This window comes from Muscardinus avellanarius, assembly GCF_963383645.1.
Source record: "Muscardinus avellanarius genome assembly, chromosome: 11".
Taxonomy (NCBI): Eukaryota; Metazoa; Chordata; class Mammalia; order Rodentia; family Gliridae; genus Muscardinus; species Muscardinus avellanarius.
The window spans coordinates 92,817,070-92,844,312 of NC_137797.1; the positions used below are offsets into that span (position 1 = coordinate 92,817,070).

The 27,243-nt window shown below is 48.9% G+C and overlaps 1 protein-coding gene across 1 annotated transcript in view; it reads left to right on the forward strand.

Annotated features, from left to right (window-relative positions):
- Positions 1-20,371: 20,371 nt before the first annotated feature.
- Positions 20,372-27,243, forward strand: part of LOC308269583 (maestro heat-like repeat-containing protein family member 1) — a gene marked incomplete at both ends in the record, with an annotated part of 61,498 nt that continues 54,626 nt past the window's right edge. Inside the window, one exon of the mRNA XM_080704950.1 lies at positions 20,372-20,420. Within this exon, the coding sequence (XP_080561076.1) occupies positions 20,372-20,420 (49 nt within the window). The remainder of the gene's footprint in view (positions 20,421-27,243) is intronic.

Consider the following 27,243-nt stretch of genomic DNA (forward strand, 5'->3'; position numbering starts at 1 on the left):
TGGCCAGGGGACACAGGAGAGTGTCCTCCTGTCTCCTCTCCCCTCCTCCTGGAATCTATCTTGTGTTTTCACCATAGCTCCTTTTCCTGTGGACTGCTGGGGCCTGCACTATGTCTCCCACCTCCACTCCTCTTTGCCAGCCTGTCTGGGTCTTGTCCCAGTCCAGCTCTATACACAGCATCCAAGCTGCCAGTTCTCTTCCTCCAGGGGGCAGGTTCTCCCATGGCCCTGGCTTGGGCAACAACAGCGCCAGCAAGATGCAGGGTTGGGCAGTGGTGGCAGCTCCCTGTGGGGGCTCAGCAGTGACATAGTGCTACGGGACACCATCAGGGTGTCAGCATCAGGAGGCTGCGGATGCTGGCTTCTGCCTCCACGCTTTCCTGGTCCTGGCTCAGATGGGCACCCAGCCATTGACCCCATCTGGCCACTTCCTCCTCCACTATCATGCCTACCTCCTCCTGCAGCTGACACACATTGGCATTGGCAGAGATGCAGCACCCAGGCCATCAGGAGCCCTTCAGACTAGGGAGCAGGCAGCAGAGGGAGGGCAGGGGCACCTCCTGCGATTGCTCCTGCAGCCACCAGGTCAGGCCTGGCCTCAGGGGTTAGAACTGGCTGCGCCCCAGCCCCGGGCGCCACTGGAGCAACCAGGTACTGTTTGTTCTGTGGCTGCTGTGAATGCGAAACCTGTACCTTCTTGCCATCACCAATTTGGACTGGTGCAGCAGGACCATCTTGGACCTGGTGGTGGTGGGCTGGGCCATCTTTGCCCAAAACAGCCAAGGAGGTCACTGCCAGCACCACAACCAGCCACGCGGCCTCTGTGCAGGCCTGGTCCACCTCTTTGGGAGAGCTGCAGCCTCAGCAGCATGGTCCTGGGCCCAGACCTCAGGGCTACAGTCGTAGCTGCCTCCTCCACCTGCTGGGCGGCTGCTGGTAGACGTCCCCTTGCTGGTGAGGTGCTGCCACCTGGTGGTGGGAGACCCACAGTCCTCCAGCTTCATTCTCAAGTACCATCCTGGCCTGAGGACCAGACAGTCAGGCCTCCCCAAGGGGCCAGAGACTGCTAAGTGGCTCTGTCCTCTGGCCCTGACACCTCACCACCACCTCAGGGAGTCCCCAGCTGGGCCACTGCATCTCAGAGGAGGGGGATCCCCAAGCTGTGTCAACACAGCCTGTGGCCTCCCAGAATTGAGGGGTGAAGGGCAGGAATTCTTGCTTTAGGGTTGAAAATACAATAGCAGAAATGATACAAAAAGCTCCTCTGACTTCTACAGAGCTTTGTGGTTTGGAAACACTAGTGAGGTATTATCCACCCTCTCAATAGTCTTCTGGATAAAATAATAATTCATAATGATTAATTCCTAATTGTGATGAGTCTTGGTAAGTGTGGAAACAGTTTCCCAGCTGTTTCCCTGAAGAAACAGGCAAGGGTCGCAGGAGAAGAGGAAAAGCCAAGCCCCTAAGCAGAGGAGCCAGGCTCCCCGAACAGGACTGGCCGGCGGAGGGGCAGAGGGAGAAGCCACTGTTGACCCAGACCCACCGCACTCACCGTCCTCGGCATCTCAATGAATTCCCACCTCAACCCGAGACGGAAGCCTGAGCATCCCATGTTAGTGTCTCCAGATGGAATTAGGCTCCCCGGCCCCTGCTTGGACAGGTCAGGACTGAGCCCAAGCAGAAGGCTGTCACCAAGCTCACCGGACAGGGCCCGGGGCAGCCAGCTCCCTCCTAACCATGGTCAGCAGGATTTTGGGGAAGGGGAAGACCACGGTGTGTTTGGGACCCATTGAGGCAGCCAGGACCTGGAGAGCAGAGGAGCAGGGAAGAGGGGCACAAGGGGTGCCTGTGCTTTCTCAACAGCAGAGGCTGCTGTGAGTGATGGACCCTGGGTGTCTGGGCCAGCATCTCTACCGTGGCGAATGCCTGTAGTCCCAGCTACACAGGAGGCTGAGGCAGGAGGATGGCTTGAATCTGGGCATTACAGACCAGCCTGGGCAACACAGATACCCTGTCTCAAAACAAACAAATCAAAAAATGTCTGTACAGCTCTTAGACCAGGTCTCCTATCCAGATGAAGAGGTCAAAGGACCCCTGCCCAGGTGGGCCGGGAAGACAGGGCAGGTGAGAGGCAGGGATGGACCAAGGGAACCACAGACACCACAGCGCTGGGGGCAGAGCGCACCGGTCAGAGCTGCCTCCCGTGCCCACCCTGGCCCCCGCAGGAAGGCCCTCTGTGCGTGCTCTCCCACCTGTGTGCCCAGGCTACCTGCTGCACTCGATGGCCACGGCAGCAGTTCCGTGGGGTAGAGCGAGCGTGACGTGGAGCACTGGGGATTCCTCTTCTCTGGCTGAAGAGAGGGAGGATGGAAAGGTGGGTTGGGCAAGAACTTGCCGCGTTGCCTCCCCAGGACGCTGCTGGGACACGGCCCTTGTGGGACAGCGCACCTCTCAGCCAGGCCAGCAGATGGCTGGGAAATCGGCATTTCCGCAGGGAAACTCCCTTGTTGTCCACATCTAGTAGTTGGCATTTCCCCTTCTGCTGGCTGCTGGGGACAGGAGGGGACGAATCTGCGTTGGCGCCCAGCAGGTGACAGGAGCACGCGGTGCACATGGCGCTCACCTGGCTGCAGGTGGGTCTTGTCTTCACGTTCCCTCTGCCCTCATCTCCACATTTCCTTTTATTTTTAATTAATTAATTTATTTATTTATTTTTGCGGGTCTGGGGATGGAACCCAGGGGTATTTTACCTCCGAGCCACACCTCCTGCCCTATTTTTATTCTTTAATTTGAAACAGGGTCTCACTAAGTTGCAGAGGGCCTCACTAAGTAGCTGAGGCTGTCCGTGAACCGTGATCCTCTGGTTTCAGCATCCCGAATGCTGGGATTATAAGCGTGCACCACCACGCCCGGCTTATTTATTTATTTATTTTTGGGTGGTACTGGGGATGTAATCCAGGGGCCTTCTACCTCCAGGCTACACTCCCAGACCTATTTTTTTATATTTTATTTGGAAACCGGGTCTCTTAAGCCAGCTGAGGCTGCCTTTGAACCTGCACAATCCTCCTGTCTCAGCCTCCCAAGCGCGGGGATTACAAGCATGCACCACCACGCTCGGCTCCACATTTCCTTTTAATCTCCAAGTTCTCTCTGAATAAAGGGGAATTTGCACCACAAACAAAGAGAGAACAGGGGAGAAAGTGGAGGAGGGAGGGACAGAGGCCGGGTGGAGAGGGGAAGGTTCAGCTCTATTTCATCCACTAAGGAACCAGCCAACAGATGCAAAGGAGAGGTGGGCTCGAGGGTCTCCTGTGTCTCAGGCCCCCCTGACTCACCCGCCGGGATCTGAGCTTAGCCCCAGAGGCCCCTTGCATTTGGCCTCTTTCCAATCCTTACCTCCTAACAGGCTCTGTCTCTGCCCTCTCCCCACACCTCCATGGGCCTCTCAGATCTATTCGCTCCATGTAGCTTTTTTTCTTGTGGACTTATCCCAACTGCCTTTGTCTCACGAATTTTTCAAGACTCCAGAGACATGGCTCTGAGGACAGGAACGCCGTCATGTCATTTCTTATGTTCCCTGGTCCAGCACCTCTAGGAGGCACCTCAGTAGGTGCTCACTGAGTTTGCTGACTGAATAACTGATTGTGACATCCCACAAGGAACAGGCTTAGAAACTTGGAGCAACTCCCAAATCCGACCTCCACACAGGAAGTCTTAGTTATTTTGGTAGTGAAATAGCATGTAGGAAGGGAAGAGCTGTGGAGAATTCCTCAGTGAACAGACAGTGGGCTGGAAAGGAGGGTCTAACCAGAATTAGCCCAGAAAATGAGGCACAGGGAACTCAGCGGATCCACACTGAACCCCATGCTCAGACCTCATGGGATTCCCCCACCTGGAGTGAGCAGCTGCCAAGGGCCTTGGAGAGGGAAGTCATGTGACTGCAATCTGGCCAATCAGCAGAGGCCATCCTCCCTGGATGCACTGATTGGATGAGATATGGGCATGTGACCAATCAGGCCAATCAGGTTAGATATTCAGGACTCGGAGCGGAAACCATGGCAGGGGGTTGCTTGGACAGTTGGTGGCCATCCTGTCATCTTGAAGGCAGAGCCCTCAGCAGAAAGACTCCAGCTCAGAGGGCAGGAAGCAGGTCGGGTGAGGCGACTCCTGCTGACACCGTCCAGCACCCAGGTACAGCCTTGCCTGACACCAGCAGCCAGTGGACCCCTGTCTCAGGTCACTCTCTTCGCCTTCTCTGCTGCTGCGTTGTCGATGACACTTTGATTTAGTTTGTGTCGCTGTCCATCAAGACCATTCTGACTGATTTGGTCAGCGGGCGAAATGCAGAAGCCTGGGGCTGCAAGAGCGTGGACTTAGGCTAGCTTCCCGGAGGGGCTTCTGGCCGCCCTGTGCATCTCTAAGCTCATGTCCACAGGGCTCCAGCCTGCAGGTCCACTGGGCTGGAGCAGTGTCTGCGGGGACGGCCACGGGCTGAGCCGCTCAGGTTGCCCACATGAATCCTCAAGGGAAGAAACCTGGTACGGTGCCAACCCCAGTTCCCAGGTTAGAGGGCACGCCTGCGGGGGTGAGAGGCCAGAGGGAGCCAGCGTGGGGCTGGCCTGCACACCAGGCCAGTTTGCTTCGTTCTGTTGGCTTCCTTAACTGCTGTGCCCAGTAAGGATGTATAGTGAGCGGACCGAGGCGAGCTCCGGGTGGCAGGGCCCCCCGTCCAGCTCTGGCTACGAGGAGACCTTCAGGGACCATTATTTGGGCCTAGGGGGCATCAACCAAGGCGGCTTCGCCCAAGTGAAATTGGCCGTTCATCTCCTCACCGGGACGGAGGTGGCTGTAAAAATCCTGCCAAAGATAGCACAGATCTTCCCCTTCATTATGTCTGAACTGGATATAATGAAGATGCAGGACCCTAAAGTTGTCCGTCTGTTCTAGGTCACTGAAACCATGGAAAACATCTACCTTGTGATGGAGCACGTGGTGGGGTGACAGCTCCTGCAGCACACGCCAAGGACCCGTGGCACGTAGGAGGAAGAGGCCCAGAGAATGTACCAGCAAATCATGTGTTAGGTGCTGAAACCTCCGAACATCCTGCTGCATGCCTGAAGTAACGCCAGGGTCATTGACTTTAGGCTGGGATGCAGGTCAAGGCTGGGCAGAAGTGGCACAAGGTCTGCGGCACATCCCCACACTTCCCAGAAGTCTGCTGGTGGAATGAGTATGATGGCCCCACAGTGGATCTCTGGAGCCTGGGAGTCATTCTCCATGTGATGGTCATGGGGCCTCCCACTTAAAAGGACCACCTCTGAGCAGCAGCCGCAGATCCTGCGTGTCAGGTATGAGATACCAGCTCACCTTTCAGAGGGACTGGGAGGCCTCATCAGCCAGCGACTAACTCTGGAGCCCAGCAGAGGCCCACGGTAGGCCAATCCATGGGGCAGCCATGGCTGAGCCAGCGGGAGGAATATTCCCTCGGTGATTCTAGTGAGTCTCTCCCCAACCTCCAGACTCCACAGTTACCAGTGTCTTGGTGGACCTGAGCTTCGGCCTCTTTGATACATGGGTGTCTTTACAAGAGAAAAGTCAGTCAGGTGTGGTGGTGCACACTTGTAATCCCAGTACTTGGGAGCCTGCTGGATAATCTTGATGAGCCTACTAGATATTCTGGGTGAATGTTACTAACCAGCCACCTTCCTTCTGCATGAACTCTTGTCCGTGAGCATCGTGAGCTGTGTGAATGCAGGGCTGACGGGGAGCCTGGACCCCCTCCTTCCCCCTGCTCAGTGTGTGAGCCCTATGAACCCCTACATGCATTGTCTTACATCACAAGGAAAGTCTGATCACTGCATTGTACTTTAAACATCTCAAAAACCCACCGGTGTATAAACTTGTATTCAAAAGTAAACACTCTCAGTTCAAATACTTCTTCCAGTTTGAATATAACTGAGTTTGTGTTTTGGAAACCAGGGCATTCTACCTTTGAGCTACACCCCCAGCCCGATTTTTTTATTCTTTATTTTGAAACAGGGTCTCACTGTGTTGCAAAAGGCTTCACTAAGTAGCTGAGGCTGTCCACGAACCACGATCCTCCTGTCTTAGCCTCCCAAATGCTGCGATTATAAGCGGGTACCACCATGTCTGGCAATATTTACTCTTACACTAATTTACTCTAGTGTAGCTAACACTAAAGGAGGAAAGATAATTGAACTTCTTAGTAAACCTGACACACACACTCTCCCATCCCAAGACTCCCATGATCTTTACAGCTGGTGTGGAGGCACACTCGTCCTACCTTCTGATACCAGGGCAGAGATCTTCAAAGCCACCTGGTGTCTGTCCCTTGATAACCGTGGTAAACACTCGTCACATGAGAGACAACCTGACTTCCTCCATACACTGAGGAGTGTTTCAGGCAGCCACATGTCAGACCAGACACCATTAAATGCTGCACGTCTCACAGCCAGAGAACAAAGGCTGGAGCAGCGGCTTCCGCTGACTGTTTGGGCAGAGCCGGCTCTCAGGTCCAGCTCGCGCTTCTCCCATCTTGGACTTCTTTCGCTGTGATCATGCTGGCTTGACAGTGGACCAGACCTGAGGTCACAGTGTTCGGAGGAGTCTCTGACTAAAGGGGAGGCCCACAGCATCTAAACACTCGTACGTTTTGAACTGATCCAGCATCCCTCATCCGAAAATCCATAATCTGAACAGTTTCAAAATCTAAAGCTTTTTGAATTCTCAGAAAAGTCTATGCAAATGTTCCCAAATCTAGCAAAGTTTGAAAGCGGAAATGTTTTTTTTTTTTTCTAAAGCATTTTATTTTATTTTATTTTTGCGGGTCTGGGGATGGAACCCAGGGGCATTTGACCTCCGAGCTACACCCCCTGCCCTATTTTTTATTCTTTATTTTGAAACCAGGTCTCACTGAGTTGCAGAGGGCCTCACTAAGTAGCTGAGGCTGTCCGTGAATCATGATCCTCCAGGTCTCAGCCTCCCTAATGCTGGGATTACAAGCGTGCGCCACCACGCCCGGCTACTAAAGCATTTTAGATAAGAGATCCTTGACCTCGACTTAGATGCTGCTCATAAGCAAAGTGTGGGAAATGTGTGAGTCAGCTTTCTGATGGCTGTGACCACAGTCCCTGGCAAAAAACAAGGCTATGTAGATAAAAGGTTTATTTAGCTTATGGCTTCAGAACTTCAGTTCATGGTCAACCAGCTGCAAGGAAGAAGCATGGCAGGGCCAGGGTGTGGCAGAGGAAATCTGCTCAACTCATGGAGACCTGGAAGCAGGCAGCATGGGAGGAAGGGGCCAGGGACAGATGTAGTGCTCAAGGCCACACCCCCAGTGACCCGCCCCTCCAGCTGTGTCCCACCGCTGAACATCATTGCATTTGGGGCCATGAAGTCAACACACGCACTTTGTCTAGGTGGTAGGAGCACAAGTAATGTCTAATACTTATTGAAAAGCTAAACTGTATACTGACATCTCTTGCTACCACCATTTTTCAGATGAGAAAACTGGGGTAGAGAGAGGTGAAGAGACTGGCCAGAGGTCACAGAGCCAGTGACTGGCAGGACCAGGGCTACTGGGGTCAGGCTGGATGGAGGACCCTGTGACTGAGCCAGAGGACAGAGTGAGTTCCAAGGGGTGGGGCACCCCATCTCGCAACCTGGTCCCCATCTTGCAACCGGGTCTCTCCTCACTGTTTCCAAGCTGCGTAATTGCTGCTGCCTGAAAACATCTTGGCATTTTGGTGTTTGGGAAGCTCTGAGGACTGAGAGGCCATTTCACAGGTGGACTGGAGGTCTGGTGTTCCCGACAGGCTTCATGAAACAGTGCTCTGAGTACCATTCATTGTGAGCCAGTCCTTGGCCCCAGATAAAGAGTTTCTGTTGAGATTCCATGTCTACAAGTCCCCAAGGGGAAAATGATCAAATCATTTAAAAAGCTGATTGGTGGCGCACACTTGTAATCCCAGCATTAGGGAGGCTGAGACGGGAGGATCGTGGTTCGTGGTTCGCGGACAGCCTCAGCTACTTAGTGAGGCCCTCTGCAACTCAGTGAGACCTGGTATTCAAAATAAAGAATAAAAAATAGGGCAGGAGGTGTAGCTCGGAGGTCGAACGCCCCTGGGTTCCATCCTCAGACCCGCAATAAATAAATAAATAAATAAATAAATAAATAAAATAAATAAGTAAATAAAATAAAATAAAATAAAAGCTGATTGTAGCCTTTTGGAACTGTGCTCGGAAGAGTGAGGGACAAAAGATACAGCTGCTGGCCCTGGTAGCCAAGGTCTGAAGCTCAGAATTGCGTGGAGGAAGGTCCTGGTTGCAAAGGTCCAGTCCTCTGAGCCCAGCTATGCGGGGTCTGAGTTCAGAGACCTGGACAAAATGCACCAGGTATGGAACCTTGAGCCAGCCTGAGATCCCAAGGGGCGCATAGTGGACAGCCTGGTGTCCTGGAAGTCAGCGGGAGGACTCACGGCAAGACGGCAGCCTGGAGCCCTCTCCCAGCCCGCACTTTGCTTTGTCTGACACTTCTCTCCTGGAGTGATTTTGTGCGCGATGACATGAAACTAAGGAACATCTCTGATTCTCTTACAGGAACATCAATTTGCTGTAAGATTTGTGAAAAACAAATCTTAAGAATCATGACAAGACTGAGGGAAGTGTCTCAGGAAAACTCTCTGACGTGTCCTCCAGGTGAGGCAGAGGGGCCCCTGGATTCCAGGCAGCTCGCATGCCCTCCTGACTGGGATCCCTGGGAAAGCCGTGGCAGTGTGCACACTCCCTCCCGCACATGAGGAGCCAGGACTGGCAGGTGCCCACACCACCACAGCAGGGTCCCAGGAGCTGAGCAACATGCCAGTTAGCATTCGCTCAGGGTACAGTTTAAACGTCACTTGGAACCACATAAATATATACTGACATGATTTGTCAGTTGAAAAAGACATCAACAAAAGCACATGTAAGATTAAGAAAAAAACACCTGTTTCACCTCTTTGGAGTTGTCTCTGGCAGCTGTGCATGGTCACGGGAGCCACCAACACCTAATCAGAGTTCCTCTGTCCACCTTTCACCTCAGACACATTGTTATGGAGTGTAGGAGCTGGCTTGCAACATCACATCCTTAAATGTAGCAGGTGACCCTCTAGTCACCCCTGTCCAGCCATGGCCTATACCACGGGTACAGGGTGCAGTCCTGCTATGGGGTGACACAGTGGAGAAGGGGATTTCTTTAGATGATGGGTCTTGGGAGGACCAGGAGCTCTCTGTCTTCCCCAAAGAGCTATAGGCAGGGGCTGAGCGGAGAGCCCAGCAGGACGTGATGGTGAGCTTGCTGGATTGGGGGTCCTGCCCTGAGGCTGGGCAGGGATGGTGGTGGCCGAGGCCTGGACCACCTGTGCCATGGGAGGAACATCTGTTTTCTCTGTGGCAGAGCTGGGGAGACTTCAGAGGGTCCTCTCCCTATGACCCCTGTGTAAACACCAGGGGAATCGCAAAGTCTGAGGCTAGCCAGCACAATTAGCCAAAGTCTCTTTCAAAATAGCAGTTGTAGCCGGGCGTGGTGGCGCACACTTGTAATCCCCGCGCTTGGGAGGCAGAGACAGGAGGATCGCGCAGGTTCGAAGCCAGCCGCGCGTGTGCTGGCTTAGGAGACCCTGTTTCCAAATAAAAATGTAAAAATAGGTCTGGGAGTGTAGTCCGGAGGTAGAAGGGCTTCCAGGAACCCAGTACCACCAAAAAAAAAAAAAAAAAAAAAATAGCAGTTGTGTGTTGTTTCAGAAATGTTCACCATTCCAGTCACTAAAGTTCTTTTCAGATTCCAGTCTCATGAGCCCATGTGCTGAAAGCATGATCTCTGGGACAGGAAGGGTCAAAGGTGGAGCATGGCTGGAGGATGTTGGTCACTGCGTGTGTGGCCTTGAGGACTGGCCTTGCCCTCTGTCTGTATGTCTCTCCTGTCTCTCTCTCTCTCTCTCTCGCTGTTTCTCTCTCTCTCGCTGTTTCTCTTTCTCTCCCCCCCACCCCAGCCATGTGGAGAATGGTTTTCCGAGATGTTTCAGCCTTTGGGCCAACTGACCAGGCTTGATAATGTATGTGGAGATGTCAGTATTCAGGGAAGTTGGGTAAAGGTGTACAGCAATTTAACTTTAAGTGTTCTAACATTTAAGTTGAAAAGAAAATAGGGGTAGGGAGAGATGGACAGGCTGACCAAGCGGATGTTTTAGAGCAGTAACTCTCAGCTACAGGATTGCTGGCATTTGGACTGTGAACATCCGTTTTCCCTGTGGCAGAGCTGGGGAGACTTCAGAGGCTCCCCTCACTATGACCTCTGTGTGAACACCAGGGGCATTGCGATGTCGGAGGCCAGCCAGCACAATTAGCCTGTGAGTGCTCCACAGCGCCTGGTCCGCAGTCTGTGGCACTGCTGGGAGTTCGTGGAACCATTAGAAGGGGTAGGGCGAGGGGAGGATGTCAGGTCATTGAGATTGCAGGGGATGTTGGGAAGCAGGCCCGTTTCTTTTAGAATCTTGGGCACCATGAGGTGAACAGGCTTCCTCTGTGATGGGCTCTCACCATGACCTCTGTCCCCACAGTCCCAAACAACAGTTGTCTTCGGTCCGAGGGCAGCACCTAAGTGTAGACCCTCGTGCATTTGGTTTTGACCCAGGAGGAGTGTTACCTCCTTGGCCTGAAGACGCTTCCTGCTTGGAGTGGATGTTTTCACTTGTTTGGGGCTGTGCGTTCCTCCTGCCAGCCTCGCTCTCCTCCAACAGGATTCTGCCTGCCGTTAGGGCCAGGCCCAAGGGTGCGTTTCAATAAGCAGTGATTTATTTTTAAGGAAAAAGTGTTCTCCATGTTTTCTTTCTGCCCTCATTGAGGTCAGGGGCAGAGCCATCCCCAGTGCCTGGGCTGGGTGTGCAGGGGAAGGACCCGCCAGGGCTGGGGTCTCCCAGGACCGGGACCAGCCTCTCTGCCAGAGTAGCGGCTTCTCTTGGCACCAGGAGCAAAGGTTCCCAGAAGGTCAGAGCCAAGAGGTCCATCTGCAGCCTCCGGTACAACCTCCTTGTCGGCAGCCCAGGGGTTCTCTAAGGCAGGGTTCTGCACCCATCACACACAGTCCATATTCACAGGACCCTGGGTGGGGGCCACTGCCCATTTCACAGATGAGGAATCTGAGGGTCATGTGGGACCATCTCTCCGCTGACACTGGTCAGTCTGACCCAGAGCCCTCGTCCCCAACTTCCAAGCTCCCGGGTTCCAGGAATCCTCACCAGCATCTAGGCGTTCACCTGCACCCCATGCTGCTTCTCCTCCCACCCCAAGAATGGCCTGTGAGTGTCTTCCCCAGTGACCCTCCTGCCCTGCCTGGGGTCCAGTCTGCAGCGACACAGGTGGTGCTGAGGCCACACAGCACTGTAAGTAGACTTACGAAGCAATTTGAAACAAATAGGGATAGTTTTATTAAAATGAACTTTTAAAATATCATAACAAATGCAGAAACAGAGAATGAAAAAAAAAACCCCACTTTGTAGAATGGGGAGACCCCTGGCCGGAGAGCTGATGCTGGAAGAAGACCCGGAGCTGGTGCCAGGGTGCAGCCTAGAGGCTCCAACTCAGACTTGGCTGCTTCTGCAGCCAGCATCTCCGGCTCCAGGGGGGTTGGGAGGCTTGTTGCCACAGAGCACGGGGCTGCGCCTCAGCCCACGTGGCCCCAGGTGGCTCCAGATCCACAGCGGCCTGAAGATGTGCTGCCCCAGGTGTGCAGGGCACAGTGCTGCTGGAGGCAGCTCTGCACCCTGAGGGGTCGCTGCAGCTGCAGGAGTAGAGGTGATCCCAACAGGAGCGCCCTTCCCCAAGCCTGTCCCCATTCAGAGAGCAGCCCACCTCCCAGAGAGCGTGAGCCCCTGTCCCCACAGCAGGAGGTTTCCCAGACTGGGGTCCACTGTCCAGGCTCTTCCTGACCCCAGCCAAGGCCAGCCCCTGGAGCCACCTCCTGGTGGGGCCCAGCACCGGTCCCTCCTCCCAGGCTCCCAGTCACCCAGCCCAGGCTCCTCACCCTTGGACTCTGCCTCATGGGGATCTAGGGCCTCAAGCCGGGTCAGAAGACAGTGGACACGGTGGGTCAGGTCTGAGCAGGGCATGTTGAGCAGCAGGTAGGCCATCAGCTGGTTCAGGCTGGCTAGACCCAGGGACCCACAGAAATCCTCGGGGTATTTGTCCAGCCAGGTTTGCAGGATGGAGCAGAGGGCTCTGGGGACAGGCAGACAGGCAGCAGAGTCAGACCCTGCCTCTCCTTTCCAGCCTCCCAAGCCTCTCTGCGGGATGAGCTCCATGCAGAGACCGCCCTGCCCAACTGCAGTGGACACGGAGGGCAGAGGTGTGAGGCCCACACTGGGCAGGTGCCCCCACACCTGTGCACCTTGGTGCAGGACAGTGTGGGTGGGCCTGAATCCTCAGGGCTCCCAGCCTCCCCTCTGCTGCCTGGGTGCCAGGACCCCCCCTCCCAGCCCTGTGTCTTCCTCCTGCTGCAGGTCAAGCTGCAGACCTCAGATCTCTAGAGGGAATCACAGGGGCAGGGCCTGGGGTGGGTCCATCCTCCTCCAACCCAGATCCCCAGGAGTCCCCAGTCTGCAGACAGGATCCTCCCCTTGACCCAAAGCCTACTCAGGTCTTCACTTGGTTGTCCTCCTCACAATGAGGGCGGAAGAATCCATACCTAGAGGAGTCAGGAGACTGTCACCCTCGATGTCCTGCACCCCTCACCTGCCATGATGTCTAGGGGGACTGGCTGACTCCCAACAGGAGTGGAAGCCCAGGAGGGCTGGGAGTGCTGTCTGTAGCAATCTGTGAATTATAGGCTAAGTGCCTGGAAACGGAGCCTGCACACCTGCACACAGTCGGTGCTTCATATATGTTTGTGTAATGGATGAATCCAACCAACTCCCTCCCTGATATCTCAGTGGGCTCAGGGCCCTCAGTCCACCCTAAAGGGCCCCTGGTGAACTGCATCTAAGATGGAGACCCTCCCAGGGTATCTGGAGCCTCCTCACAGATGGGGAGAGTGCTGTGTCCACGGGGCCAAATGGGTCCAGGGCTCATTGCACTAGGTCCTGGGACATCCCAGGCAGGTGGTTCCCTGTGAACCCAGTTTCTATCTGGGGCTCAGAGAGGAAGAGGACATTCCCAAGACCCAGCCAGGATGTGGCCCGTCCCCCTGGGCTTGGAGGCGTGCACACCTTTTGCACAGCAGGTCCAGCACCTGCAGGGTGGTGGCGAAACGTCGGTAGATGCACAGAAAGGCGGGGACAAAGAAGGGGTCCCCACTGCGCAGGGCAGGCACCAGCTGGCTCACGAGCTTCTCCACCAGGCCTGCCTCGAGGGTCCCCACCGTGCTGGGTGCTGCTAGAGTTGAGGCTGACTCGTTTTCACCCTGGGGCGGAGCAAGGAGGACAGTTAATACATGGAATCAGTTGCCACCTGCAAAATGGTTCATTGCCATACAGCGAAAACAGCAGGAAAGAATTGTCCTCTATATTCCTCTCCCTCCCCCCCACACACACCTGGGGAGAGCCAGGAGCTCTCCATGGGGGATCAGAGTGGTGGGCTCTTGTGTTCTGACTTGCCCTGGGCTGCCCTGAATCACCTCTGAGCCCTTCTGGGAAAATGGCCAGCGGCGTTGAGGGCGAAGGGCTGACTAAGTGTCTCAGCCATGGATGAGGCCCCTGCGGTGCCCTTTCCTGAGGCCTGAGCTGCACCCAGCTGGGAGGCAGCAGGAGAACATCTTGCCCTCTCTGGGGTCTCCAGGCCAGTGAGCTGGAGGCTGCTGGCTCTGGGGTGGGTGCGAGAAGAAAGAGAGCAAGCAAGCAAGGGGATTCAAAGATGGAATCAATGAATCATATGGGAATTTTATTTTTTAACTTTTTGAGGAATCATCGTAGTGGCTGTATCATTTTATGTTCTCATTACCAGTGTACAGGGTTCTGATTTCTCTATGTTCTTGCCAACACTTTTCTGATTTATTTCTTTGGGTAGTAGTGATTATGATTTGAGATGGTATTTCATGTTGGCTTTGATTTGAATTCCTCTAGTGATTAGAGACGTTCAGCGTCTGTTCTTATGCTTCTGGGCCACTTGTATATCTTCTTTGGAGGACTGTCTACTTAAGTCCTTTACCCTTTTTAAAAAAAAAAAATTTTATTGGTGCATTATATTCATACATCCTTTACCCATTTTTAATTGAGTTGTTTTTTATGTTGTTGAAGCGTAGCTCTTTATATATTCTTAATATGGACCCTTATTTGGTTTACAAATATTTTTCTCACTCCACAGGTTATATTTTTACATATCATGTTCTTTAGGCACAGAAGTTTTAATTTTGTTGTAGTCAGATGATCTATTTTTGCTTTCGTTGCTGCTGCTTTAGGTATCATATCCAAGAACCACTGGCTTTTTCTATATATTTTCTTCTAAGAGTTTTATAATTTGAACTCGAACATTTAGATGCATTGTGGGTTAAGTGTGATATGTGTTATAAAGCAAGAGTCATTTGCATGTGAATGCCTTCATTCTTTTAAAAAAGTACTTCAGAAGTCTTACCATCTTACCTTTTTTTTTTTTTTTTTTTTTTTTTTTTTGCGGTACTGGGGATGGAACCCAGGGGGATTCTACCTCTGAGCTATACTCCCAGCCTATTTTCTATTCTTTACTTTGAAACAGGGTCTCCCTGAGTTGCAAAGAACCTCACTAAGTAGCTGGGGCTGTCTGAGAACCACGGTCCACCTGTCTCAGCCTCCTGAATGCTGGGATTACAAAATGTGCACCACCACACCAGGCTGTTTTACCACTTCTATAGCTTTAGGTGTTTTTCCTCCCCCACCCCAAAGGGTCATCAAATTCATATACCCAGATTTTACCACTTTTCTGTGTTCTAGACCCCCATTTTCAAATACCACTGAATACCTTCTAGAGATAGTATGAGTACAGCAGCCTGAATATTTAGTTTGGCTATTTAAGTCAACGTAGTACATGAGGGAAGGATGTGTCCCATACCCACGGTAGAGTAGCTTAATGAGAAGAAGTAATATATCAAGGTATATATGGACATTTTAATAAAAACGACTGAGGTTTATTTATTTATTTATTTATTTTTGAAGATTTAAAGAAGTTTATTAAAAGATAGAAATACAGAGGATAGGTACAGCTCCATACCAGACTGGCGTGGAGGGTGACTCGAATGAATACACCCAACAACTGAGCTTTAGACAAACAAATAATATTAAGGTGCATCTTGAACTGCACCTGAGGTAAGGCATGTGGGGATTTGGGGACAGGAGCAATTTGGTCTCTAGAGAAGTTTTCTCTTCTATGACAGGCACACTTCCTGGGACTTCCCAACACTGAGGTCACATGCCTCATTCAAATGCTTATAGCTTCCTTGCTCACCAAGTGATGTTCCAATTCCCAACTGCCTTCTCAAACAGAAAGGACAAATTAACTTACGCTCACTAGAAATAGTTCCTTTCTAAGTATATCCACTTGCGTAGATGTAAATTTAGTGATCATGCATTGGAAGTGACCCTTTGCTTTCTGAATTTACTAAGAGAAGTCAGTTTTTGTACTGATACTCATATAATATTTGAATAAATGAATGCCAGGGGTAAGAGGTTCTGGTTCTGCCTATGGCATGGATGGCCCCCCTCCCTCATCCCTGCTAGCATGCCTCTAACAAACCGTACAACCTCAAATAGTCCGCAATAGAATATATATATCCTGTTTCACAATGCACCAGCACTCTTGACTTTCAGTTGCCAGAGGCCTAAATCTCAAAGTTGAGATTTATTTACAGTAGGATTGACTTTATTATTAGTTTTGATTCCCTCATTGTTAGATTTGTATCACTGCTAAATCTAAAAGAGGATCTAAGGAAATTTATAAAAGCACCGGGGGGCTAAAACCAGACAGTATTAGCCACAGCTATCTTTATTGAGTTTTTACCATGTGACATGCAATGGGTTAAGCCCTTTATGGGATTTCCCATTTTATTTTACAAGAATCATTTCAGGTAGGTCTTATTATCTCCATTTTATAGGTGAGAAGTTCAAGCTGGGTGGGTGTGGGGGCTCTGGCCTATAACCTCAGTATTTGGGAGGCTAAAGCAGGAAGATCACAGGTTTGAGGGCAGGCTCAGCATCTTAGACCCTCAGCAACTCGGCAAGACCCTGTTCCAAAATAAAGAACAGAATAGGGCTGGGATATAGCTCAGAGGTAGACTGTCTGGGAGATCAACCTCCAGTACCACAAAAACAAAACAAAAGAGCAAGACGCTTGCTTCAGAGGGCTTGGAATCTCCCAGCTAGTTAATAGTGGAGATCTGAATCCAGGCAGTCTGATTTTACTAGTCTATGTACTTAAGATTAGCAAGATGTAATGAAAACAATAAAGTATTAAAATGCTAGTCAATGAAAGCTAAAAATGTGTACACGGTTTATCTCTGAGGTTACATATTGTAAAGGCCAAAGACTAATATACAACGTGTTTAAATAACCTCATTGTCGAGCTATGGAAAGCTTATTTGTGTAATAGTAGTTTTCTTCCTTGCCCTGACTTTTGAGAGAAGTTTGCTAAAGAGGGTGTTATGGTTTGGATCCGGAACGTACCCCAAAAGCTCATGTGTTGAAGGCATGGTCCCAAACACAGCCATGTGCAGAGATGGGGCTTTGGGGAAGTGATTGAACCTGAGGATTCTGACCTCATCAGCAGATTAATCCCTTGATGAGTTCACAGTTTACTGGCTTTATGGGAGGTGGTGCAGCCTGTGGGAGGCGGGGCCTACATGGAGAAAGTGGGCTGCCGGTAGCAAAGCATGGGTTTATCTTGTCCCTGGCCTTTTCTTTGCTCTCTCGGTTCCCAGCTGCCTTCCCAGGGAGGCTAACACAAAATGCTCGCCATTATTTTGTAGAACCATCCATTCAAAAAAGTCAAAAATCCTCTTACCCAATCCCCCACTGAACAAAGGAGAAACCAAGTCCAGGGTAGTGAAGAGGCAGTGTGTTGAAGGGAGCTCTCTGAAAACAGAGCTGCGTCTTAGCTTCTTCAGCCCTGCGGGGTGGAGCCTGGCACGAGGTAGAACACTTGCAGGGACCTGTCACCCACAGAGCATTCCCACGCACCCATCTCTGAAGCCCACCCGTGGAGCTGGCAGAGCAGGTCTCCTCTGTTTAGAACCAGTAAAGCAGAGGTCCAGGTGCACTAAGGTCTGCCAGGCTCCGCGAACGGAATGCACGTCCAAATTCTCGAGTGCAGAACCTCTTCTCTTAGGTGTCTGGTAAATATCGGCCCCGCTGGTCAAGCCAAGCCACTGCCCAGCACCATTCTGCGCTAGTTGGCGTAGGCTCAAGCCTGCGAGAACGTGTGGAGAAAGTGAAGGGAGACTACAGATGGGCACTACGCCCAAAAGTTGTGGTCTGCAAACCTGAACCACTTCTGAGAACCAACAATGCCAAAGGCTAAAAAGCCCAGGGCTGAGGTTGCGGCGCAGGCGTGATGGCACCCACGCCCTTCCAGACCCAGAGGACAGGTGCCGGGCCGCTCTAGTGCGCAGGCGCCCTGGTGCGGGATGGGGCCGCGAGCCTGCTCCTCACCCGCCTGCTCCTCACCTGCAGCTGCAGACGTTGGCCGGCCTCCTTGACGGGCCTCCTTGATGGGCCTCCCTGATGGGACTCCCTGATGGGCCTCCTTGACGGAGCTCCTCGACAGGCTCTGGGGAACTTTGGCCAACGGGGTCTGAAACAATTCCAGTTAGTGACAGGTTGCCCTGATTCCTCCTGCACATGGCCTCTGGGACACGTTCCCGCGGTGTGATGAGCTGAGGACCAGGAGAAGGGAGCTGCGAAAAGGCGGCCGGGGGAGACGCCCCTCTGGGCTTGCCTGGGCCGTGGGGCTTCTGTCTGTATTCGACAACTCCGCATCAATTTGGGGGACGCGGAGGTGAGGACTTAGTGCATCTTTTAATATTCCAGACATCGTATTTCAACTGGGTATTTTTCAGCATGCATCTAAAACAGATCAGGACTTTAAAAATAGAGTCTCAGGCTGAGACCGGAGGATCTCGATTTGCGGACAGCTTCAGCTACTTAGTGAAGCCCTCCGCATCTTAGTGAGACCTTGTTTCAAAATAAAGAATAATAATTTAAAAAATAGGGCAGGGGGTGTAGCTTGGAGGTCGAATGCTCCTGGGTTCCATCCCCAGACCCCCCCCCCATATATATATATATATATATATATATATATATATATATATATATATATATATATGTATATACAGTCTTATCTAATAAATTAATGTAAAAATTGTAATAGCTGCTGATATCCAGAATGTGATGAGATATCTTCAAGACACTGTTTTAGAAATGTCTTTTCATAGTTGACTTATCCGAATCAGGATCCAAACAAGGTTCAATGCTGCATTTATTTATAATTACTCACCTTTTGCCCCTTTTTGCAGCCACTACATTTTCTTTGATAAAGCTAAGTCACTCTCAAGTGAATTGGGCTGATTGTTTTCTTGCTTGTGATGCCATTTTAATTTGTTCCAGTTTATTAACTTGCTCGTTGCCCATAACCTAGCAGGCAGGCCTTGAGGACTGGTTACATTCGTGTCGGAGCTTTGTCGTGAGTATTTTGTAGGTGATGTTGTGCCCAGGCCGATGTCGCAGGAACGGAGAAAGAGAGCACCAACTGAACATGGAAGACCAGTTTATTTAACCGTGGAGAAACTAGCCAGGCTAGGGACACATTCCGGCACTCAGTCCAGAACTGAGACCAAGAGCTGAACTTACAAGGGGTTTTTAAAGGCAAAAGCCAGGTTCTGGTGGCTGACGGTAGGGGAAGGAACAGCCAATAAAAGCCTGATAAACTTGTAACTTTGACAAAACTGCAGCATTTCTGGAGTGGGGCTTTGTGTTCTAGGATGTAAGCAGGATCTGGGTCTATGCTTGCTACATTTAATCCCCTCTGCTGATGTTAGCGGGCTCAGTGTTCCAGCATGTTAACTATAGGGTAAGCAGGACGTTGGTCTTTGCTGGCTACATGTACTATGGGGTAGGCAGGATGTTACTTTAACTCCCTGAAAAACTCAGGAGGAGCATTCAACAATTTTGGCCTGGCTATGGTTCGTGCATTACAGGTGGTTCCTGTTGCATCAGTCAAGAGGCGTGCCTTGCCTTGTTAGGACCTCTGCCTCTCTTAGGACCTGCAGGTGTTGTCAACTCGACTCGCTCATTCTAAAGTTCCCCTTTAGCTTTTTGCCCAGTGTTTTCATCATCCATTGATGTTCAGTGTTGTCCATAATTCCACTAAGTTTAGAAGATGGTGATTTTATTATTTGCTTATTCCTTTTGCATTTGAGTGCCTCTCAGCAGCTATTTGGTTACCCTGTAACCTAATTTGTCCAAGAAAGGTAGGAAAAAGTTTTCTGGAGAGAGGGCAACAGCTGCGGCCACAGCAGCAATGGCTGGCAGCAGCCAAATAGGCATGTATTCCTCTGAGAAATCCTGGAAAACAGATTTTGATTTAATATCTGGTTGGGACAGCATACAGGGACATTTCCAGTCATGACATCCTATTTAGAGTAAGAGAGAGAGGAGACAGACCAAGATGTTGGCGGTGGCGGCCAGTATTTGGGAGAGGCAGACAGATCCAATCCAATCCACCTTAAGCTGTTGAAGAAATCTCCCTGAAAGTAGACTGCTCCTTCCCCACATGCTCAGGAATTCTGGACAACATACTATGTAAGAAAAATGTTTGGGAGGAGAACCAAGATGGCGGCAATGGCCAGTATTTGGGAGAGGCAGACATCAATCCTCCTTGAACTTTTGAAGAAATCTCCCCGAAAGTAGACTGCTCTTGCCCAACATGCTCAGGAACTCTGGACAACATACTATGTAAGAAAAATGTTTGGGGTGTGTCAGAGGGAGCCTCTCATAGCTGGGTCTGCTGGGGGACAACGGCACTCCTGGCTGCCACGCTCCTCTGTGCAGCACTGGGGGCCAGGGTGCGCTCAGAGCATCAGATCCCGCTCTCCATGGTGAAGCTGTGGACCTCTGCTCGTGGTGGGGAGATGAAATCCATTGCTGCTAAGTACTCGGGTTCCCAACGTCTGCAAAAGACGTGTACTGTTTTCTTTTATTAAAATATATTGAAGAGGTGAGTTCAGATGGTGGTGGCGGCGGCAGCCAGTATTCAGGAGAGGCAGATAGATCCAATCCAATCCACCTTGAATTTTTGAAGAAATCTCCCCAAAAGCAGACTGCTTCTGTCACAAATGCTCAGGAACTCTGGACAACATACTATGTCAGAAAAATGTTCTGGAGAGAACCCAGACAACGGCAGCAGCAGTGGTCAGTATTTGGGAGAGGCAGACAGATCCAATCCAGTCCACCCTGAACTTTTGAAGAACTCTTCCCGAAAGTAGACTGCTCTTGCCCCACATGCTCAGGAACTCTGGACAACATACTATGTAAGAAAAATGTTCAGGGTGCATCAGAGGGAGCCACACATAGCTGGGTGGGCTGGCACGCTGCATGTCCTGGGAGACAACAGTGCCCATGGCTGCCACGCTTCTCTGTACAGTGCTGGGGGCCAGGGTGCACTCGGAGCAGCAAAACCTGCTCTCTGTGGTGAAGCTGTGGACCCCCGCCTTTGGAGGGGAGACAAAATTTATTGCCACTAGGTATTTGGGCTTCCAGCTATTGCAAAAGACATGTACTGTTTCCCCCTACTTAAAAAAAACATATATGGAAGAAAATATGAAAACTTATGTAGGCAGCCTGCCCACAGTGATGGAGACTGGAGCATACTGCACAGCGAGGCTGGTGCTGGGACCCGCGAGGCCTGGATCAGAGCTTGCTGAGTGGCAAGGCCGGTGCCAGGGCCTGCAAGGCCGGGATCGGAGCCCGCCATGCGGTGATGCTGGGACCGTGGCCTGCTGCACAGCAAAGGGCCAGCGGGTCCCTGCAATCGTGCGGTCAGGAAGCACTTGAAGCTGCCGCTGTCTCACCCCATCTCTCAGCAGATCTCTGGATACAAGTGACCTCTATTAAAAAATTGGGTGTAGTTTATTATTTTTAAGTCATGGTTAACTTATCAGTTTAAATATATTTAATATGCTTCAGTCATGTTTTATTACTTTAACTTTGTATTTTTTAATTTTTAGATTTTCAGGAAGGGTATACAGAGGCACTGTGTTTTTTCACTCAGTTCTCCCAGATACTTACATATTACATTGGCACAGTGATTGGGTAGTTTATGCCATCTTATCACGCGTGTGGGTGTGTGTAACTGCCACAGAATTCCAGGTAGAGAACTATCCCATTTCCACAAATATCTTCCTTCAGCTTCTCTTTATAATGACACAGGTACACCCTGCATCCTGCCCCCATCCCTAATTCTTGGCAATCACCAATCTGTTCCCCATTTCCCAATTTTTATCATTTTGAGAATGTTACATTAATGGTATAACACACAGTGCAGCCTTTTCAGACTGACTTTCTAAGCAGCGCGCTGCCCTTTAGCTCTGTCTCGGTTGTTCTGTAGCCATGGTCGGCGTCCTTGATTGCTGAGTCGCCTGCATGGTGTGGAGGCACCACAGTTTATGTAGCCACTCAACTATGGGAATATATTTTGGTGGTTTAGCTTTTGGCTCTGACATATCATGCTGTGCACTCCCCCCTCCTCTTTTGCCCTCTAAGCAAATCCAGTCCAAGGATGGATGGATGGTGATCAGTGAACTGTGGACTGGGAGTGGCAACAAAATGTACTGAAGAGTGAGGACCTCTGGGGTCCCACAAATGTGCCAGCCCATAGAAAAGAAGCAACGGGAATCAGGAAGACAAGACCATTTTCCTGTATTTTCCCACCAGGCCCCTCTATTAATAAAGCTTAGTATGTCAGCTGGCAGAGAAGAAATGTTCCATGGTCAAGTCCTACTCTTATGAAATGAAGCATTGAAGGGTGGATTTGGAACAAAGAAACAATAAGTTTATAGCTGGGGCACAGCATTTTACTTCTTTGATTGTTTTGTTTTTATTTTTTTAATTGATTAATTAATTATTCATTTATTTTGGTGGTACTGGGGTTCCTGGAAACCTTTTTACGGGCTACACTCCCAGACCTATTTTATATTATTTTATTTGGAAACAGGGTCTCTTAAGCCAGCGAGGCTGACTTTGAACCTGCACGATCCTCCTGTCTCCGCCTCCCAAGCCCGGGGATTATAAGCGTGCACCACCACGCCCGGCCTTGTTTTTATTTTTTAGAGATGAATCTCACTGTGTTGTCCAGGCTGGTCTCCATCTCCTAGACTCAAGTGATCCTCCTGCTTCATCTTCCTGAGTAGCTGGGATTGCAGGTGCATACCACCGTGCCACACACTTTTTTAAATTTTAAAAAAGGATTATGCTGGGCATAATCTCTACTTGGGAGGCTGAGTCAGGAGAATTGCAGGTTTGAGGCCAGCTCCAGCTACTTAGTGAGGCCCTCTGCAACTTAGTGAGACCCTGTTTCAAAATAAAGAATAAAAAAAAAAATAGAGCTGGGGGTATATCTCAGAGGTAGAATGCCCCTGGGTTCTATTCCCAGTACCATAAATAAATAAATAAATAAATAAAATAAATGAATAAAATAAAAAAGGATTTTATCTCTTTTTGCCTTAAGCTAAAAATATGCAATATATGTATGATATTTTCAGTATAATATATCAATCTTATTAAGAAAGATTGCTGAGTATAGTTTAAGATCTTTTTGAAAAATTTCTTAGCCCTTAGATTGTATACCATTAAAATTATACAAACAAAATACTGTATTTTAAAGTTACCTGAAAGAACTTCTCTAACAATATACAGACAGATTTAGTTGCTTGCTGGTTTTCAGTTTTTAGGACTTGCTTGATTTTGTTTTTTATTTGTACCTTTTGTGCATGTACACGTGGTTCTAGGTATTGAACTTAGGTCCTTGTGCATGCTAGGCAAACACTCTACCACTGAGCTATATCTCCAACCATTTCTTTACCTTTCATTTTGAGACAGGGTCTTACTGAGGTCTCCAGGTTGGCCTCAAACTTGTAATCATGCTGCCTTAGCCTCCCAAGTAGGTTGGGTTATAAGTGGGCAGGCATCACACCTACCATGTACTTTTAATTATACAAAGTCTTTACTTAGTTCTAAATTAATTCTGTACTTTTTAATTCAGTTGTGCTGCCATCACAAAGCACCTGAGCCTGGCTGAGCGTAAATAATAGAAACCTATTTCTCAATTCTGGAGGCTGGGAAGTCCACGGTCATGGCTCTGGCATGCTGGTGTCTGGTGAGGGCCTCTGCTCTAAAATGGCCCCTCGTTACTGTGTCCTTGCAAGGTAGAAGGCAGAAGTGCAAAAGGGGCCTGGATGGTTCCCTCCAGCCCTTTTCTATGGCACGAATCCATTGAAAAGGACAGGACTTTCATGGCCTAATCATCTCCTAAAGTGTTCACTTCTTAATTCTGTTGCATTGGGGATGATGGTGGTGATGATGATGATGATGATGATGATGATGATGATGATGTGTGTGTGTGTGTGTGTGTGTGTGTGTGTGTGTGGTACTGGGGGTAGAACCCAGGGGCTTTTCTACCTCCTGCTATACTCCCAGACCTTTTTTATACTTTATTTGGAAACAGGGTCTCACTAAGTTGCTGAGAGCCTCACTAAGTAGCTGAGGCTGGCTTCGAACCTGCGCGATCCTCCTGTCTCAGCCTCCCAAGCGCTGGGATTACAAGCGTGTGCCACTGTGCCCGGCTGGGGATGAAGTTTTCAAAATGAATACTGGAGGGGACCACAAACAGCAGCAGTATTTAATGCCATAAATTCCCCTGTAAGGACCGTGTGTGTGTGTGTGTGACTGGAAATTTAACCCAGGGACATTATACCTCTAAGCTACATCCTCATCCTTTTTTATTTTTTATTTTGAAACAGAGTCTCACTAAATTACTGTGTGTTGGCTTCAAATCTGTGATTCTCCTGTTTCAGCCTCCCAAGTACTGGGATTACAGGCATGCACCACCGTGCCAGGCTCAGCAGTTGTGTGTGTGTGTGTTGGGGGGTGGGTTCTGGGAATGAAACTCAGTGGCATTCTACCTCTGAGCTACATTCCCAGCCCTGTTTTTTATTCTTTATTTTGAAAAGGGTCTCACAAAGTTGCTGAGGGCCTCACTAAGTGGTTGACACTGATTACCAACATACAATCCTCCCGACTCAGCCTCCCAAGTACTGAGATTACAAGAGCGCCCCCATGCCCGGCTCAGCAATTTTGCTATGTAGTATTTTTTTAAATTATTCAGTTGAATATTTCCTGATTTCCACTGAGTCTCTTTTGACCCATTGATTATTTGGAAACATATTTCTTAATTTTTAAGCATGTGAGTATTTTCAAAGTTTCATTTCCATCTTAAACTGTGGACAGAGAATATGTTCAGTATTAATTCAGTTGTTTGAAATGTGTAGAGACTGGCCTTATTGCCCAGCATATTATTATTTTTTATTTATTTTAATTTTAATTTTTATTTTTTTGGTGGTACTGGGGTTCCTGGAAGCCCTTCTACCTCTGGGCTACACTCCCAGACCTATTTTTACATTTTTATTTGGAAACAGGGTCTCCTAAGCCAGCGCGCGCGTCTGACTTCAAACCTGCGCGATCCTCCTGTCTCTGCCTCCAAAGCGCGGGGATTACAAGCGTGTGCCACCACGCCCGGCTATATTATTAGTTTTTATATGTTGGTGTGTGTGCTCGAGAATACATATGCTGTAGTTATTTTACAGTGTTCTATGTAAATTCAGCATATCAATTTTGTGATATTTTTCAAATTTATATTATTACTGACTATATTGTTTGTGTGTATTCTACCTATTCTGAAAGAGGTGTTAAAATCTCCCATGTTAATTTGGGTTTGCCCATTTCTCTTTTTTATTCTACCGACTTAGCCTATCTTTCTGCTGAATCTTTTATTGGTGTGAAATGTTCGCTTTAGTAGTGCTTTCTGCCTGCAGGCGTTTCATCTGTTCTTAACCCTCTTTCTTTTGCTATGCTAAGGATGGAACCCAGGGCCAGTGCATGCTAGGCAGGATCTCTACCACCAGACTGTGCTTGTTTTCTTTTGACTAGTTTTGCATTGCTTATCCTCCCACCCATCTCCTGTATCCTTTTGCTTGAGATATATGTCTCTTATAAATAGCATATGGCTGATGGCTGTTTTCCTTTTCCCTCCCTCCTTCCCTCCCTCCCTTCCTTCCTTCCTTCCTTCCTTCCTTCCTTCCTTCCTTCCTTCCTTCCTGGAGATGGAACCCAGAGGCATTCTACCTCTGAGCTACACCCCCAGCCAATTTTCTATTCTTTATTTTGAAACAGGGCCTCACTGAGTTGCAAAGGGCCTCACTAAGTAGCTGAGGCTGTCCACAAATTGCAATCCTCCTGTCTCAGCCTCTCAAATGCTGGGGTTACAGTCATGCACCTCCAAGCAGGGTTTCTTTATTTTTTCTTTTTTTGGTAGTGCTTGGGATTGAACTCAGGACCTAGTGCATGCTAGACAAGTGCTCCCACCACTGGGATACATCGCCAGCCCAGTTTTCCTTTTTAATTCAGTCTAACAATGTTTTCCTTTAATTGGAACATTAATCAAGTCACACTGAATATAGGTAGTAATATTGGGATTCAAGTTTCATCTTTTAAAAGCACCTTCTAAAGCCGGGCATGGAGGCGCACGCTTGTAATCCCCACGCTTGGGAGCCTGAGACAGGAGGATCGCACATTTCGAAGCCAGCCTCAGCTACTTAATGAGGCTCTCAGCAACTTAGTGAGACCCTGTTTCCAAATAAAATATAAAATGGGTCTGGGAGTTTAGCCCGGAGGTAGAAAGCCCCTGGGTTCCACCCCCAGTATCACCAAAAATAAATAAATAAATAAAAATAAATAAAAGCACCTTCTAAATGTGCCACTTGTTCTTTTGACTGAGTGATTTATAAATCATTCCATTTCTGACTTCTTTTATCTTGATAGCATTTAGATTCTTTAATACTTTTTTTTTTTTTTTTTTTTTTTTGGTGGTACTGGGGTTCCTGGAAGCCCTTCTACCTCCGGGATACACTCCCACGGGCTACACTCCCAGACCTATTTTTTAACATTTTTATGTGGAAACAGAGTCTCTTAAGCCAGCAAGGCTGGCTTCGAACCAGCGCGATCCTCCTGTCTCCGCCTCCCAAGCGCAGGGATTACAAGCGTGCGCCACCACGCCCGGCTTTAATACTTTTTTTTAACATTTAAAATCATGTTTTATTTTTAATGAAAATTTGTTTTTTAATTTTTATTTTTTATTGGTGCAATGTATTCATACATCATAATGGTACAAAGAAAATACTTTTGTAGACATACATGCACTCATCGCCCAGTTAGCTCCTACCCGATCCCCACCCCGTTCCTTCCCCATCCCTCCTTCCCATGCTTGGCTTAGTGGTTGACATCTAGTTTTATAGCAATTTATCCAATATTAACGATGATAATCTCACAAAACAGTTTCATTTGTCTGATACCAAGCTTTTGATGACTAAAAGATAACAGTTCAATATTTCTTTTTGCTTTCTTTCTTACCAGAGAATATTTTTTTCTTTTCTTTTCTTTTTTTTAGGTGAAGCTATCATACATTTATTTATTTATTTTTCAGAAAAAAATCTATCCTGATATGGAATATGGACTCTAGATACCCAAAACAATCTCGAAGAAGAACAAAGCTAGAAGATGTATATTTTCTGATTTCAAACCATATAAAGCTACAATAATTGAAACAGTGTAGTACTGTTCTAAAGGCAGATATATAAACTATTGGAGTTAAATAAAAGCTTAGAGATAAATTCTTCCATATATTGTCAAGTTATTTTTGACAAGGTTTCCACAAACATTTGGTGGAGGAAATAATAATCTTTTAACTAAATATTGTTGAAAAATAATAATTACATGAAAAAGAATAAAATTGGACCCTTACCTAACATATATACAAATATTAACTCAAAATAGATAAAAGACCTAAATATAAATCTTAATACTATAAACTTTTAGAAGAAAATCTGGGTCATAAAAACCTCACAACATTGAAATTGGCAGTGATTTCTTGGATATGATTTCAATGGCACAGGCAACAGAAGAG